The sequence below is a fragment of the Stigmatopora argus genome, chromosome 16 (assembly GCF_051989625.1).
Source record: "Stigmatopora argus isolate UIUO_Sarg chromosome 16, RoL_Sarg_1.0, whole genome shotgun sequence".
NCBI lineage: Eukaryota > Metazoa > Chordata > Actinopteri > Syngnathiformes > Syngnathidae > Stigmatopora > Stigmatopora argus.
Window position 1 is genome coordinate 2165049 of NC_135402.1, and position 17277 is coordinate 2182325.

The 17277-nt window shown below is 40.8% G+C and overlaps 1 protein-coding gene across 3 annotated transcripts; it reads left to right on the plus strand.

Annotated features, from left to right (window-relative positions):
* The first annotated feature begins 2231 nt into the window (after nt 1-2231).
* On the plus strand, nt 2232-17065 carry LOC144090953 (dihydropyrimidinase-related protein 2). Of its 3 annotated transcripts, XM_077622890.1 has the most exons (15): nt 2232-2368; nt 2683-2976; nt 8343-8431; nt 8648-8832; nt 8963-9127; nt 9567-9628; nt 10054-10134; nt 10225-10293; nt 10385-10505; nt 11379-11535; nt 11615-11756; nt 12787-12957; nt 14421-14600; nt 14665-14836; nt 15064-17065. In XM_077622890.1, the coding sequence occupies exons 2-15, from the start codon at nt 2704-2706 to the stop codon at nt 15153-15155; spliced, it is 1959 nt and encodes a 652-aa protein (XP_077479016.1). In that variant the 5' UTR covers nt 2232-2368; nt 2683-2703; the 3' UTR covers nt 15156-17065. The 3 variants fall into 3 exon arrangements, with proteins under 3 accessions (XP_077479016.1, XP_077479015.1, XP_077479017.1); XM_077622889.1 differs by lacking the exon at nt 2232-2368 and having other exon boundaries at nt 2485-2976; XM_077622891.1 differs by lacking the exons at nt 2232-2368; nt 2683-2976 and adding an exon at nt 4140-4406.
* Nucleotides 17066-17277: the final 212 nt, after the last annotated feature.

The following is a 17277-nucleotide window of genomic DNA, read 5'->3' on the forward strand; positions in this document are numbered from 1 at the left end:
GCTGTCTGACCACTTTGAGAGGATAAAGAAAACTACCACCACACTTGGGATGTTTTTCCCCCAGGCATATAGACAACGTGTTACCTTGTAAACATCCTTTCTGGCATTGAATTTGTACTTAGCCTTTACACGTGGTGTGTGATCCCCACATTGCTGACATTTTTAGAGTTACCCAATGGTTGTCTTTACTACTCAACTACCCACCCCAGCCCTCTTACTGCTCTCCACTTTTAATTATTCTACTTGTCACTACAATTTCTACATGTTGCCAAGTCATGCTCTCACCATCAAGCTGCAAAATCAGAGAATTGTGTTTATTTACGTGACCGGACGATTCGCCGAAAGATGTTTCGCCGATGGACAGTTCGCCGAATGGACGTTTCGCCGAACGGCTGTTTCGCCAAAACGGGATTCGTGCGCTCCCCCTGCCCACGGACCGTGTGTGTATATTTTTTCAACCTCGGCAGAAAAAGCAACACAATGAGAAACATCCCCACTTTTATTTGTTTAGTAAAATAATAAATTAAACACTATTTTTTTCGGCGAAACGTCCGTTCGGCGAACTGTCCGTCGGCGAAACCTCCGTCGGTGAAACGTCTTTCGGCGAATCGTCCGAGTACCGTTTATTTATTATATAAAAACTGACGTTTTTGTCCCAAGGTCAGTACAAGAAACTATTTGACCAACAGGCTAAATGAATTGAAGATACTTATGTAGAATGTAACATACAACTAATATTGCACATTTGTTTATCTGGTGTTTAACCCCGACATTTGTATTCATTTTAGAATATGTGTAGCAATCAACAAGTGCTTTACAGTTTTACGCTTTCTTACATATTATATATGTCATGCAATTCTATATAAGGAGCTCATCAAAACAACCAATACATCTTGGTATGATTCATATATGTTCAGTGAATTGTGGTTAGCCAATTATGCAAAAAATGTTTTAATTCAGTAGTTGGACTTGTTGCTTTGCTAGCCCATAGGTACCCCCGGAAACAATTTACTGCCCCTCATCCTCAGCACATCAGGCATTGGCCTATCAAAACTCGTCCTCTAGAGCTCCTCCCACTGCAGCTAATGTGTTGCCATGGGTTACCGTGGGTGGTGGGTGGCATGTCATGGGCCTTGCTTTGGTGAAGAGAATGTTATGTATTTATTTTAAGGAAAGCCCCTTCATATATCACATTTAACTTATTTCTCTATTTCCAAATACACATTCATTGTAAAATATCTCACAAAAAAGGAAATCTCTGCTAATACAGAAAAGAAACAAGTGGTGAAAGACAGCCAGAGGCAACATATACAATTCTCAAGTCAAAACGAAGCAATGCACTCTGTTTAAATCTTTCACTCTCTCCTTTTAAAGGTGCTGACATCTGTGTATTTTTTGATTACAATGTTTTATTTGTTAGGATTCCTTCCCCTCCTGAATGCAAAGGCACACTTGTTCCTTCAGTTGGATGAAAGTTATAGGTTTACACAAGATGCTGTAGGATCAGTTCAACGTTTGGTGTACATCAGGGTACGAGGTCGAGACCATGGAAACTTCCCTCTGCTCCGTTCAAATGTTTCCTCGCCATTCTGCTCACGAGTGTCTCGTTTTATGCTTCGCACAGAATTGGGTGAGTCATCTTTTATTTTAATTTTTTTTAAGAACCTGTTGAATGACCTTCAGACCTTTTGTGCCTTTCTCGTCGGTCTGATTAAGACCCCCACACATACAGTGGTAGCCTCCCAGTCTTCTGAGAGAGAAAGCATAAAGGCGACCATGAAGCGCCCGATGCGTTGTTATGGAAACTGTGCTGACATGATATGATATGAAGAAAAAAAACTAATAATGATAAATAATAGTCCTTCTCTATCTTCCAATTTAAACACTTTGATAAGGATTCAGATTGCGACAAAAGTCTGATGTCATTGAATTGAGCCTGTTTATTTGATTAGTATAGAAGTTAAATCATATTTTTGGGAGGAATTAGAAAAAAATCATTTGATTGGATGGATTATGAAGGGATCCTTGTGAAACCTCTTAAAGTGAGAAGACATTGCATTCATAATTTTGAGGAAACCAACTCGCTTGACTGATTGACAGACAGACAAGATGGTGCTGAATGGACAGCGCCCTTTATCTCTTGTTTTGGGTGTGACTTAAGGGAACTCTCCAAGGTCTTCAAATGGCTTAACCTTCATCGAAAGTAGTCGTCAATATACATACAGTAGGATAACAACGCTTTCATTTATTTATAAAAAGTTGTGGTACGTTCTTGATTTCTTCAGATGTATTTACTTTTATTTTCTAGACGTTTGAAAACAATGACTGTCCTCTCGTCGACCGCCTTCCCCCTCGACAGTGGCTACAGGTAATCCTCTCCAGCTTTTATTTTGACAGTCTCGCCTCCCGGTGTGACCACCACACAGTCGGACTTGTCACATAGTGTTCGCATGCTATAAGCTTAGAAATAAAAGTCCAATCGCGATTACATTTCCTCCTTGTCCATTCACTTTTAGGCATTTCCACCAGGGGCGGAGCTATTTTCCGTTCTCTATTGTATTTGAGTCTGCTTTAGTCACGCTGCCACCACCTGCTCCTGAATTCCTAACAAGGCGGTGGCCGTGGAAGAGAGCCGCGCTGAGATAAAGAAGCTTTCCCCCTTTTTTTCTTTCTCCTGTGCAGCCGCAAGACCATCTGCAAAGCATGTCGACCACCGGAGAAGCCCCAGCAGGCGTCTTTTTCAAGAACATGGGCTCCGACAGCCCGGCTAGGCCCAGACAGCAGTTTTGTGGCATGTTCTGCCCAGTGGAAGGCTCCTTGGACAGCAAGACTTTGGACTTGGATGCTCTCTCTGCCTGCAGAGGCAAGCGAGACAGTCGAGTCATTGACCGGCAGAGCGACATCTCCCAGCCCAAGAAGGTGGAGATCCGGGAGAGTACGGGGAAGGAGGCTCTGCAGAATCTGGATCATGGAAAGGTATTTCACCCCCAGTAAACTTTTCCTCATTCTAGCTCTGCATGAAAGATGATTTTTTTTAAAGCACACTTGCAGCCTATCATCTTCACAATTGGACACTAGACAACTTGCCCTGACTCCATTTCCCAGAAAGCATTGAGATGCAAACGAGAGGATGGAGGCATGCAGAGATGCTAGAGAGGGAGTGGCTGCTTACATCATTGAGCTAGCATTACATTGCATTTATGTCATAAGGCGTGCATATGGGTTTTTTTTACGCTAAGTATCAGGGGGAGAGACTAAAGAGGATGTGGCTCATTAGGGAGAAATTGGGTCAACTTTAAGTTTTGCACCTGCTAATGATATTGTGTTGCTACCTAATGCATTCTTTATGTTGGTTTTAAGTACTCACGGTTAGGTTAAAAGCTGTAAGTGCTCGCGTTGAGCTCAGGTGTCATGTAGCATATTGATTGAAAGCCTTAGTTGGTCTTCACAAACTCTCCATCAATGGCTCATTGAATACTTCGTTATATACGCCGAGGCCGATATGGAGTTGTAGTGGTTTCTTTTGTTTCATGTGGTCTAACAAAGCAGTCCAGGGTTTGTCGGATTTACAGTGCAATTATAACGACGCCATACCCCCAAAAAAGCTTATAGAAATAACTTCAGACATTAGAATTTCCACAATATCTTAATTCTTTATTCATCTCCATTGCACTCACATCTATGTAGTTTACCTTATTTGATTTTCTTCAATCTGAGGAGAGTTATCTCTATTGAGGCCCTAATTTAATTTGATTGCATCTGCTTTACACAGTCAGAAATGGACGGAAACCCAACCCACAAACTGGATTGACTGGGAAGTTCTTCAACATGTTAGCAGGACTCACTTGTCTAATACCACACTTTAGACGTGACTTAAATACTCCCATTTTGTGGTAAACTCATTCATTTTATGGTGGATGACAAGTAAAAATAGTCATAAAGAAGTACTTTTTTTAAAGTACAGGGAAGAAAAATGAATAAAATCCACTTTTATGAGCAAGTACAGTGAGTAAGCATATAAATTTTACCATGCACTGTCTAATCCTGGCCAAGCAATTGATGACATCGTCAATGGAATAGGGCGAGGCTTCGCGCATGCGCACTGAGCTGTCTTTTCTTACGGGGACCAGGCTTTCCTCGGCCCCGCCCATCTTGTCTGGCTTTTGAAGGCTCGGTGCATCGGCGAACATCGGGAGGCTGCCAAGCACCCCATTCGGACTTTTATTCTTGGATATTTACGACATTTTCTCAACTGGGACATCTTGCCGAAAAGCTAGCGAGCCTGCGGATAATCACTAGTCGTCTTCTCCTTCCTTTTCGAGTACATCGCGGTGCGGTCCTCACGCCAAAGCAAGGCGGCGAAGATGTCGGGCTTTCAGGGCAAGAAGAACATCCCTCGCATCACAGTGAGTCCCTGTGGAAATGATACGTTTGAGACAGACCGGTGGTCGTCTGGTGGGGGGCTGCGGGTGGACAGGGTGGGCCTGCGGGGGTGGATACAGGATGCAGGATGGCCTCATTTGCTCCAATCTGAGCTGCTTCCTGCATTTTTAATACGGACAATCATATACTTTTACGCTTTTTAAAAAAGTCAAAGCTCAATTTTCCAAACAGAAACGCAGCTTTTCGCACTAAATATGGCTATAATTCAGTTTTTAGGTGCACTGTGATATTCCGAGTCATCTTTACACCGGTGTTCTTTGTTATAAACCTATGTCATGGGTAGGGAACCTATGGCTCGCGAGCCATATGCGGTTCTAACCTGTACGTTAAAATGTACCTCTAGCAATACTGTTATCATATTTTATTTTACGTTAGGCTCCCTTGTGCATGCATAATTTTATCGATCAGTAGTAGAGTAACAATTTTGTTAAAATAATTCTGAGATTCTTGTATTTTAAGTGTTGAAATGAACCAAAAAAAGCTCATAATTTCATCTATTTTGACTTTTGAATTCTGAGTATGGCTCTCAAGAAGTAACATTTTGAAAATAGGAATTGTTTATGGCTCTTTCTGTTAAAAAAAAAGGTCTTCTGGATTAAATCGTTTGCATTTTTGGGGTTGAAATGTCTTAAAGGGACAGTGCATGAAAGATAAGATATTGGTTGATTACTTTTTGCTTCCCTCAGTCCTTTTACTGCTTGGAAGGATGTGACTGGGGGGAGGAGGGAGAGGAAAGGGGGAGTGGCTCTTATTTCCCTCCATGTTTCCTCTTCCCTATCTATAGTGGGATAGGCTCCAGCACCCCCACAACCGTTTGTGAGTATAAGCGTAATGGGAAATAATTCACTGTTTTCAAGGTTGTGTGTATGTTAAGGTATTTTTTTTTAACACATACAATATACCGCATAGTATGACCCTATTTTACTGATTATGATTTTTATTTATGGACATTAATTACTGGACTAGCAGAGTTTACAACGCTATTATTGGTTGATTCAAGGCCTTTGCAGGAGCCAGTTGGTGGGGCAGAGATCAGAGGATTAGTTAGCATGCTAGTCCTTATAGTAATTAGGTCGAACATAAATGGATAGAAGGTCTATTCCTGAATTGTGAAGAAGCCAAAAATAGGTCAAAGGCATTTTGTTTCAATTTGAAGATGGCACTACATAGGTTTTAGTCCAGTTTATATCGGTATTTTAGGTGTAAGAATAATAATGATCTGATTTTTTATATTTTTATGCTGTCTTTAGCCCTACGACTGACTGTTTAGTCTAACAGACCAGCACTTGTCTAAGGATTTTCCCCCCATTCATCTTAGTTTATTACAGAACTGCCGGGGGTGCTGTCTGTTCACACGTTTTACAGAATTATGGCCTAATATTGCAAAATTTACTTGGCAAATTTCACTCAAAAGCAAGAACAGACGAAGGTGTACGGAAATGGAAAATATTTCATTGGCATTTGGACAAGGCAGACCATTGTGTTGCAAAGCCAAGAATAAGTCCATATTAACTTTAGTTGCTCTTTGTCCTAAAATGACGGGGTCAACAGCATTAAATTATTTTTTTCTTCTTCTACAAACTTGAAATATTTCGTGTGAACTTATTTGGTGCCTGTGTGAAATAATGATCATTACATTTAATAACGCTGACTTGCAGTGTTTGCTCAAAATCAAGTTTAAGAAGACATTACTATTAGTCATCTAACAGTTTTTTTAAAAAAGGACATTTTATCTGGACTTTGTGTTAACAAATCATACCATATAGCCTTTATGTAGGTGCTTTTACAATAAAATAAGGCCACTTTTACGATCACTCGCTTATTAATATGTTGTCAAGTGTGGCATTAGCTCCATGTTGACATTTTATTACAGACGATTTACATTACATTACTGTATGATTGATATATAGTGAGGATTTGTTTTTATAGCCCTTTGCAGACAGATATTTGCGGTGTGGCGGAATAAGTCAAAATAGCCGTAGATGAAATCATAGTGTTGAATGTCATCGTTGGCAGCGACCGCCACCTGACTTCACTTACGTTACTAGGATATTTTCCGTTTAGAGCAAATACAAAGCCATGCAAGCAGTTGTTTTCATAGCAACAAATATGTGTTTGGCTCGCATTTTTATTTGGATTGGCTAACGCGCTAGATAGGCTCGTGCCGGTTTTAGGTGTCAGCGGCCATCAGGGTTGGTTCGTCGTCATGGGATACGATATTGTCATTATTTGTCTAGAATGAGATTGTACATTCTTTGCCTATGGAAAAATAAGTATGGAAAAATACGTTGTTGAACTAGATTTGAGAGGCATGTTCTCATGATAAAATGTCACTGTCATTTTTGGCACTAATCCAGTACAAACTTTGTGTGCTGACCACGATTAGATGATTATAGAGGTCCGAATAATCGGCAGTAGTTTGACTAGATTCCCCTAATTCTTCAGTAATTGTAGTTTTGAACTTTTAAGGGAGGAAATACAATTTTGGGGGACTTTCCACATCTAATTATTCATCCGTGTGTCCGATCCAAGAGGCTGAAAAGAAAGTTTTTCCTTTTAGTGTAAGAATTGCGTCCCATAGAAACAACAAGAAAATACAGTTGATTTTTTTCTTCAGTAAATAACAGAAAAATAATGTTTTTGCAGCTATGGAAATTGTGAATAGTGAACCACGAACACTGAATTTTTGCTTATCATTTCAGCCTGCGATCATGTCATTTTATGAAAAAAAATGATAGTATGGAAGCTTAAGGTCAAAGGTTAGACAAGATTTAATAAGATTAAAAAAAAAAACCTTTTTTGCCACTGCTGTTGTGCAGATTTAAGACTGTAAAATGGCGTTTTCCTCTACTTGTATTGCAAGAAAGCAAGGGTGTACGGCTGCATTTCTACTTGACAAGGCTGTGTGCGACTGGATGCTTCCCAGAGCCGCAATGGATGCTTACAAGGCGAGGCCACAAACACATGCCCACCCGGGACGGGAACTGTCTTAACAACAGAGGTTCAAATAAAGCGTTCTTTGTTAGGGGGAGGAGGATTCTAGAATCCTTGTGACCGGGTCTGCCACTCCCTTTTTGCACAGTGAGCCAAAAGAGTAGGGTGACTCGAGGGTGGGTGGGAGGGGGGCTATTGTGATGCAACGGTCGGGGGTTGGACCACCCCCGATGCCCATTCCTTTCTCTTCCAAGTGGCTCGGCGATGGGCGCAGAATATTAATTGATTTGGATTGGTCCGTTTCTGAAAAGTGCTGCAGGTTTTAATGGAAAAAAATATAATTACAATCTAATCTCACAAACATAAATCAGGGTAAAATGACCGAGGAAGGACGAAGACGCGCGCCGACGAAAGGCAAACATAACCAAGACGGAAAATTATTTACATGCTGACGCGCACGAAAAAAGTGGTTAGCGCGTCCGCCTCACAGTACTCGGGTCGAGCGTTCGAATCCTAGGTCGGTCCTCACTGTGTGGAGTTTGCATGTTCTACCTGGGTATGTGTGGGTTTTCTCTGGGTACTCCGGTTTCCTCCCAAAAACATGCTAGGCTAGTTGGTTGAACACTTTAATTGGCCCTAAGTATGAGTATGATTGGTTCTTTGTCTCATTGTCCCTTTTGATTGGCTGGCTATCAATTCAGGGTGTCTCCCCCCCGCCTGGTGCCCGTAGTTAGCTGGGATAGGCTCCAGCACCCCCCTTGTGAAGATGAGCGGTTCAGAAAATGAATGTTTTCTACATGTATTCAAGGAACTTTACCTTGCTAGTCTTTCAAATGGCAAACTGACTAACTTGTGTTTTCTGATCTGCAGCATCTGCTTTATTGTAGAATATTGAATTAATAATACATAAGATAAAATGGGGTTAGTATGGATGCTGAGTGACCGCTGATGATTTTTTTTTTCAGAGTGATCGTCTCCTGATCAAAGGAGCGAAGATCGTCAACGATGACCAGTCCTTCTGTGCCGACATTTACATGGAAGATGGAGTCATTAAGTGAGTTCAGTTTTTGGGGTTTTGAAAGCTAAAATGTGTTTCTTTAAAAAAAAAGTTGGAAGAGTTAAACAGCTGTCATTATTAAAAAAATAATAATTCTTTCAACATAGTGCAATTATTTTCGGTGGTTAAAAGCTAAATGAACTTTTAAATTGAGTATTAAGATGCACAGCATAATAAAACGGTGCCTCGTGTCATTTTTTTATTTTTCCTCAGGCAAATTGGAGAAAACCTCATCGTGCCCGGTGGCGTTAAAATCATCGAGGCCCACGGCCGCATGTTGATGCCAGGCGGAATCGACGTGCACACGCGCTTCCAGATGCCCGATCGGGGCATGACGTCCGCTGACGATTTCTACCAAGGCACCAAAGCGGCACTGGCGGGAGGCACCACAATGATTAGTGAGTTGATCCTTTTTCTTATTATTTCATTATAATGCTCCAAGACTAAACTGCAAAATTGGGATCTCAGTCCGGGTAATGACACAACGGCGTGTAGTTTAAGTTAAGTTTTGTGTACTTGCGGATCCAGTGGACCACGTGGTTCCCGAGCCGGGGGTCAGCCTCGTTTTGGCGATGGAGCAGTGGCGCGAATGGGCCGACGCCAAGTCGTGCTGCGACTATTCTCTGCACATGGACATCACTGAGTGGCATAGGGGCATGCAGGAGGAAATGGAGAGCCTCGTCAAAGATCATGGTAGGACTCAAAGGCTATGACAAAAAAAAGACTGAAAAAAAAATCCAATGTTTAATCAAGAATAGACTAATGAAGCTCAGTAGTGGCACTTAGCGGCTTTGTGTGGGTGTGCCATTAGCAAACCAAGTTGATGTAAATAATAATCTGTACTCACTTGCCTTCCCTGGGTAAACAAAGATAAATAGGAAAATTATATACAGAAAGATTCAGATTCACTATAAATGAAGCACAGAAAACCCACACACGCCCTTATATATATATATATATATATATATATATATATATATATATATAAACTTTGGATTGCTGTTTAGATGTCATTGTTTTTTTAAATTTATATACTGTCTTGATTTTTCACAAATGTCCTTTATGGACAAATGCTACATATTCTGATGTTAAAATTAATCCTCATTTTTATTTCTGTCATATCCCAATACAGGTATCAACTCCTTCTTAGTCTACCTGGCTTATAAGGATCTTTTCCAGCTAACTGACACTCAGGTCGGTTCTTTTATTCTAATTGACCATATTTATTTTTATTATTATTATTATTATTATTTTTTTAATTAAATAATAAGATAGAAGAAGACTATATGAAATCTATAACAGCTTTACCCATATTTTTTTCCACTTACAAAGATATTAAAAGGTGTTGGGTAACAATGTTTGTTGAATTAATACAGTGATTTTTTAGTTCGCAGTCATGGACAATAGCATATTCTTTAAGAAAGATACAAAACATTAATTATAAATTTAAATAAACAATAACATACACAATATTATTGAATCAATAGCTCTCCACACTATATATAAAAGTCAGAATATTATTTTGTAAGCCCAAACCTAGTGTTTTTGTGTGTACCTAATTCTGTGTACAATAATCAACGACACAAATAACAAATCCTCATCTTTTTTTTTTCTTGCAGGTATATGAAGTTTTTAGCGTCATTCGTGATCTTGGCGCCATCGCTCAGGTGCACGCTGAAAATGGAGACATTGTTGCCGAGGTACAAATCATGACGGACAATTTTAACATGAATTGTATCTTACACCTTCGGTCAAATCTGCAAAATATACTTCCTGTTATTCCCTTCCAGGAACAGCGCAGGATCTTGGACCAGGGCATCACTGGTCCAGAAGGACACGTGTTAAGCCGTCCTGAGGAAGTAAGGCACATATCTACTTATATCCGACTTGGCGTGGCAAAAATAAGTCTTTTCCAGGACATCCTTTACCATGTTTTTCTCTTCTTCCGAGGTGGAGGCGGAGGCCGTTAACCGTTCCGTGACCGTGGCCAATCAGACCAACTGCCCTCTGTACATCACTAAGGTCATGAGCAAGAGCGCCGCCGATGTCATCGCTCAAGCCAGGAAGAAGGGTGAGGGTTCAAACCGCTGGCTAAAAAGCCACGGGGCGAAAAAAGGAAAGGTAATACAGTGGTACCTCGACTTACGATCTTAATCCGTTCCGGGACTGAGCTCGTATGTCGAGCTTTTCGTAACTCGAGTGGACGTTTCCCATTGAAATGAACTAAAAACAAATTAATTTGTTCCAACCCTCTGAAAAACACCAAAAACAGGATATTGGATTGGAAAAAAATGTTTTATTTCTTCTAATTGGCCATCTATTAAAAAAGTAACACATAACTAGTGGTTTAATAGTAATAAAATGTGTTTAATAGAAGTAAAATTAGACGCATTTCAAAGGGGGAAGAGAGAGAGACGGACAGAGAGAGGGGTGGGGGCGTTAATTCGTTCCAACCCTCTGAAAAACCACCAAAAACAGGATATTGGATTGGAAAAAATGTTTTATTTCTTCTAATTCGCCATCTATTAACAAAGTAACACATAACTAGTGGTTTAATAGTAATAATATGTGTTTAATATAACTAAAATTGGGCGGTATTGTGTGCATGAGTATACTTCATAACCCAGAAAGCCCTCTTTTTGCCCGCGCATGCGCGTTGTGCGTTTCCTGGTCGAAACCTGTCTGAATAAATCGTTCAGTGCTCGTAGATATCTGTTATACACGAAATAGATGCTGCAAAAAAGACAGTGCGCTACAATGATAAACAGCCTCTCATGTCATGGCCACCTGGCTTGGTCGCATCTCGAAATTTTGATCGTATCTAGGGCGAATTATTCGATCGAAATTTTCGTCGTACCACGAGCTGATCGTAGGTCGAGGTACCACTGTAGTATTTGGAAGGCGGCGCAATTGTTTTTTAAATGACTTGGACTGCTTTGCTCAGGCACCGTCGTCTACGGAGAACCAATCACGGCGAGCCTGGGAACAGACGGCTCGCACTACTGGAGCAAAAACTGGGCCAAGGCGGCAGCCTACGTCACTTCTCCCCCACTGAGTCCCGACCCGACCACGCCGGACTATCTCAACTCCCTGCTCTCTTGGTAACAGCCCAACCCAAACATTCCCAGCGGAGATATCCCGCCCGAGAAGACTTTGACGCTATGCCGCCGTTGCTTCCAGCGGCGACCTGCAGGTGACGGGAAGCGCACATTGTACCTTCAACACGGCCCAACGCGCCGTGGGAAAAGACGACTTCACCTTGATTCCTGAAGGCGTCAACGGGACGGAAGAGAGGATGTCCATTATCTGGGACAAGTGTGTGGTATGTCCTCTCATGTGTAATCCAATAGATGAAGTGCAGTTGTGCTTTAAAAAAACCAATTAGATTTGGGTAGTCCTTATCTTGAAATTTACAGTGCATCTGAATAATGTAATGATATTCCTTTTCTGAACCGCTCATCCCAACAAGGGTCGCGGGGGTTGCTGAAGCCTATTCCTGCTAACTACTGAATCAGTGGACAGCCAATTGCAAGATACAGTGGTACCTCTGCATACGAGCTTAATCCGTTCCGGGACTGAGCTCTTATGTCGAGCTTCTCGTAACTCAAGCGAACGTTTCCCATTGAAATGAACTAAAAACAAATTAATTTGTTCCAACCCTCCGAAAAACACCAAAAACAGGATATTGGATTGGAAAAAATGTTTTATTTCTTCTAATTTGCCATCTATTAACAAAGTAACACATAACTAGTGGTTTAATAGTAATAAAATGTGTTTAATAGAACTAAAATTAGACGGATTTCGCGGAGGATACACAGATGGACATAGAAGCAGGCGGGGGGACGGGGGGGTTTCGGGGGGACTTTATCCACGGCAACGCACTCGTAACCGAACAAACACATTTAAATTAACTTGGATTAATATATACAGACACACTCAAACATACGTTTAGTGTAACTTTACACCAAACTGAATTCTAATTTTGTTTTAATCTTTTGTTACCTTCGTTTTCCGGGTTAGCAGTTTGCCACGCCTCTACCCTCACATTTGCTATCAATGGGCTGTTTGCTGTTGTATTCCCTTCAAAATATTCCGAAAATGATGCACACAAATGTCCTCACAATAGGATGATGCACTACGCGCTAACCACTCGTGCGCCCATCGAATGATATAAGTGTAAACAAAATAAAATAAAAAAATATTTAAGTATGCAGAATTAATAGCATAATTGGCTTTCTTATGAAACAAAATGATAGGTGTGGTGTACAAACTGGGCATGTTATAAAATCTACTTTGTGACTGTCATTTCCTACTTGGGTTTATCTTCACGTTTTATTTCATATTTATTTTAGGTGACCGGTAAGATGGATGAAAACCAGTTTGTGGCGGTGACCAGCACCAATGCGGCCAAGATCTTCAACCTGTACCCCCGCAAGGGTCGTATTTCAGTAGGTTCTGATGCAGATCTGGTTCTTTGGGACCCCGACGTCACAAAGATCATCACTGCAAAGAACCACAACTCGGTAAGATATGAATATACGATTTAATACCACTTGGCCTTTCGCCCCAAAGACTTTCTATTACGGTGTATTAATTCACTAGCTACCGTTAAAACAAATGCTCTAATTTAACGATACTCCAAATAGTATCAAGGATAGGATTTTCCTAAATTTGGCGGTCTACACGGAGTTCACATCAACATCCGGAGCAAATAAGGATGAAAGAATGAAATCATTGGGTTTCCGCTTTGAAGTTATTTTGGTGGAGCGTTTGTGTCATGAGTCAGTGCAGCTGGAATAAAGAATTAGTCAAATCTGGCCGTGAGCTGTTAGAAGAATATTCTCTCCTCTTCATCTGGGAATTGTGGCAAATCAAGGATGAAATGTGTTTCTTTTACATATTCACTGATAATATATGGACAGGAATAAACCCAAATCGTGTATGGCTGGGAGGTCTTTGCGTCTAATGTTGTCACTCTTAGGTTAGCTTAGAACTTAGTAGTGTGCCGTCAGGGCCTTCAGGACGTTCTCTGCTGGCCTAAGAAATATCAGAATCATATATTTTATTTTGTCCATCAATACTTATTAAATAATTCCAAATGGTATGTTAGCTTCCTTTCATTGCTTTTCCTCCTGGTTGCACTGCTTCCAGATGTGTGTTTTCATATTGAAGCATTTAACCAATCACATTTCAGCCATTATTTGTTGCCAGGGTCAGAAATCTTGCTCAAGGCCTTCACAATCAGTTCTGCAGGCTCTGCTGCATTAAACAAGCGTCGATAAGACTGCTGCTTTAACCAATCAGATTTCGAGTTGGCAACACCACAATGCCTTGTCACAGGCGTAGGGATACGTCATTGTCTTCTCGCAGGCGTAGGGATACGTCATTGCTTTCACCAACTATGATTGGCTAGTGATTAGCCAGAGCTACCAAACTGTATGTGGAGCGAGCTGCACAAGCAAATATATTGTTGTGTTAATTTAAAGCAATTTTCAAGACGGACTATGCCAGAAACACGACAGGACAGGCTCGACTTTCAGCATTAGCTTCGATGGCGATAGAAAAGAAGGAAGAAATAAAGGATGATGGATTTTGTGTACAGTTAAAAAGGATTTTTGGTGAGTAAAATATGGCTATATTCCTAAATAATATTTCAATTGTATGAGGTTATTATTGATTATTTTTTATGTGTCGCAGCTGTGGCTGCAGTAGAGGTTTTATAGCCATAAAATAGTTTTTGCTGAACGCGTCACTAGGAAATGCACGGACCGCCACTGTTACAACTTTATCTCATCCCGTATTCGGGAAATTTCTTGGTTGCAGTAGCAAGACAGACACAAGACACAGAAGACATTGTAGACCTAGGTCAAAAAAGTGGAGCCAAACAGTTCATGAAGGGACATGTTTGAAGGGTCACCTCAAAGAGTGATGTTCTTGATATGTTAAAAGAAAGATTTGAATGGATATATTTTCTCTGGTCCTGCAGAATGTGGAATATAACATCTTTGAAGGAGTGGAGGTGCGTGGTGGCCCGCTGGTGGTCATCAGTCAGGGCAAGATTGTTCTGGAGGAAGGAACCCTCCACGCCACTGAAGGTTCTGGCCGCTACGTGGCCCGCAAACCTTTCTCCGACCACGTCTACAAGAGGATAAAGGCTCGCAGCAGGGTATGGTGTAATTTTATCTCAAACCAATATCTCCTCTTTAAAAAAAATATTTCCCACGATGCAGCTGGCCGAGTTGAGAGGTGTTCCCAGGGGTCTGTACGACGGTCCGGTTTGTGAGGTGTCGGTCACCCCCAAAGCCATGACGCCCGCCTCGTCGACCAAAACGTCACCCGCAAAGGGACAGGCCAATCAGCAACCTGTCAGGAACCTTCATCAATCTGGCTTCAGCCTCTCTGGTTAGTACTAAATATTATATCTAAAATGGTCCGGCCCACGTGAAATCAAGTTGACGTTAAAGCGGCTCGCGAACCAACCCAAGTCTGACACCCCTGCTCTAAATTGTCCCTTGGTATGATTGGTTGTTGTCTCATTGTGCCCTGTGATTGGCTGGCAACCAGTTCAGGGTGGGAAGTTGAAAAACCTTGAAAAACACTGTACTGACTGGTTCTTTCTGTCCACGCAGGCGCTCAGGTCGATGACAACATCCCCCGCCGAAACACTCAGCGCATCGTGGCGCCACCTGGTGGGAGGGCCAACATCACCAGCCTAGGTTAGAACATTCCATCCAACGCGCGGATTCAAAGGGGGGACCAATCGGAGGAAGGACGCTCGATTGGTGCTGAGGTTTTTATGACGTAAACTCCTCCCAACGACAGATTGGGCATTTCTCGTCTTTTTTTCCGCATTGTTGCTCCCCCTAGTGGACACAGTTCGAAACTAAAAAAAAAAAGTTCTGCCTCACATGAAAAAAAAAAACTCATTCGTGCACTTTTTTATTTTATTTTACTTTGTTACAGTTGTTTCTCTTTCAGCCTCCATCGGATTAGCTGATTTAACATTATCCAACAGATTGGGTACTTTAGTGCAAAGGGGGTCACATTTACTGTATTAGCCAAGTTGAGGTCAGCATGTTTGCTTCTTCACCGCCCGGCATTTAATCGATAATTCACCCACGGGGTTATCCGTTCTAAAAAAGATGGAAAAGGCTTGAAAGCTTTTCTGATTTCTCGCTCTGCTGACATCCCCAGAAAAAGTCTTGAATTTCCGTGTCAGCTGAAAAATCCTCTTGGCTGTTGTAAACGTAGCTTTATGCTTCACCTTTGCACATATCTAGCAAGTAGCTTTGAGGATAATTAACGGATAGATTCGTTTTAGAAAGGCCTTTTGTTTTCTTGTTTCACGTCACCCTCTTGCAAAGCAACTTTGGAATTTTCAAACGTTTCAAGCCGTTTTGTGCATTTCACACACTCTTTCTAGACTCATCAATAACTCCGCCTTCAGTTCTTACTCGTTATGTGCCTGAAAATGTATACATATTTTGTCTTCTTCTTTAAGTGAAGGATTTAAGATTTAAAAAAAAAGGAAACAAACACGTAATGTAACCAAGATGAACCGATTCAAAGGTGCCACATTTTGCGCGTTCAGTAGAAAAAAAGCTCATTCTATCATGTTAAACCTTTTTAAAAACAAAAAAAACAACAACAAAAACAAACATAAAACAAAACAACATTGTCAAAATGATTTTCGGTGTTGATTCGTAACTTCGTCTTCATAATATTCCAACCATGAGATGCATTTTGGTACTTTTTTTTGCTAATATTGATCCCCACATTTCCTGTCTATCACTTTAAATTGTCTTTATTTCACTTCTCACATTCCTGATCATGTTTTCTTTTTAAACAAAATATTTCTTTTGCAATGACACTAGTATGTATTTTAGGGTATTTGGTTGTGGGGCATAGTTACCTACAATTAATAACATACAAACACTATGTGAACTGCTATTTTCAAAACAATTGAAATTGAAATGGCGTAAACCGACTAAAACCAGTTTTTGCATGCGTGTGATGAATTCCAGTCGAATAATTTTTCCCTTTTTTTTGTATGCGACTCTTGAATGACACAATTTTGACAGCGGACACTCAACTATTGTTGTCCACAGACATGTACGCTTACTAAGCTGTCTTTTTTTTGTTCGATTACCGATTTGTCAACGAGATTAGCACCGTCTCGCTTAGTGATTGGTCATTTCAAACCACCTCAATTTATGCCACTTGTTGGAAACTAAACCTGTACCATTACCTCACCTACATTTACTTTTCAACCGCTACGCTAATGCTATCATCTCACCTGTCTCGGTCATACCTGTCCAATTAGAGTTTGCCATTTGTAAGCTCCAGACAGACATCTGCCGTCCCTCCTTGCTTGTTCGTACATGTGTCCAAAACACTACTGTACTTTATCGGCCCAAGTTCTCATATTATGCTAATCATATATATATAAGTAACATGTACTGTATGTTCGTAATATGCCGCTGACTGACAGGAGAAGCTTGTACTTAGACTCCGCCCACAAACTCCCTCCCTGTCCCCCTTTGTGAAAGTGTGTGATGATGTTTGTTTTGGTGGGGATTGGATGGGATTATGGGATGCTTGCTCACTATGAGAAATAAAGTGTTAAACCTGCTGACTGGTAATATTTAATAACAAAAAGATTATTCCAAACAAACTAAGGAGGGATGAATGCTCAATTATTTATTCAATATTGTGTTGACTTGCAAAAAAATAATACAAAAATGATCATTATTCAAAACTAATGCACAATTGTTATTTGTTTAGTATTTTTTAAGAGTGGCAAAAATAACCAACTTTAATACCAGATCATTGAAATCAAATCG

Bases quoted from the DNA above. Each gene is read 5' to 3' on its own strand.
- LOC144090953 (XM_077622890.1), top strand. From the start codon at position 2,704: ATGTCGACCACCGGAGAAGCCCCAGCAGGCGTCTTTTTCAAGAACATG. The intron at 2,977-8,342 runs GTATTTCACCCC...TTTTTTTTTCAG, and splicing joins AGAATCTGGATCATGGAAAG to AGTGATCGTCTCCTGATCAA. The intron at 9,128-9,566 runs GTAGGACTCAAA...ATCCCAATACAG, and splicing joins GAGCCTCGTCAAAGATCATG to GTATCAACTCCTTCTTAGTC.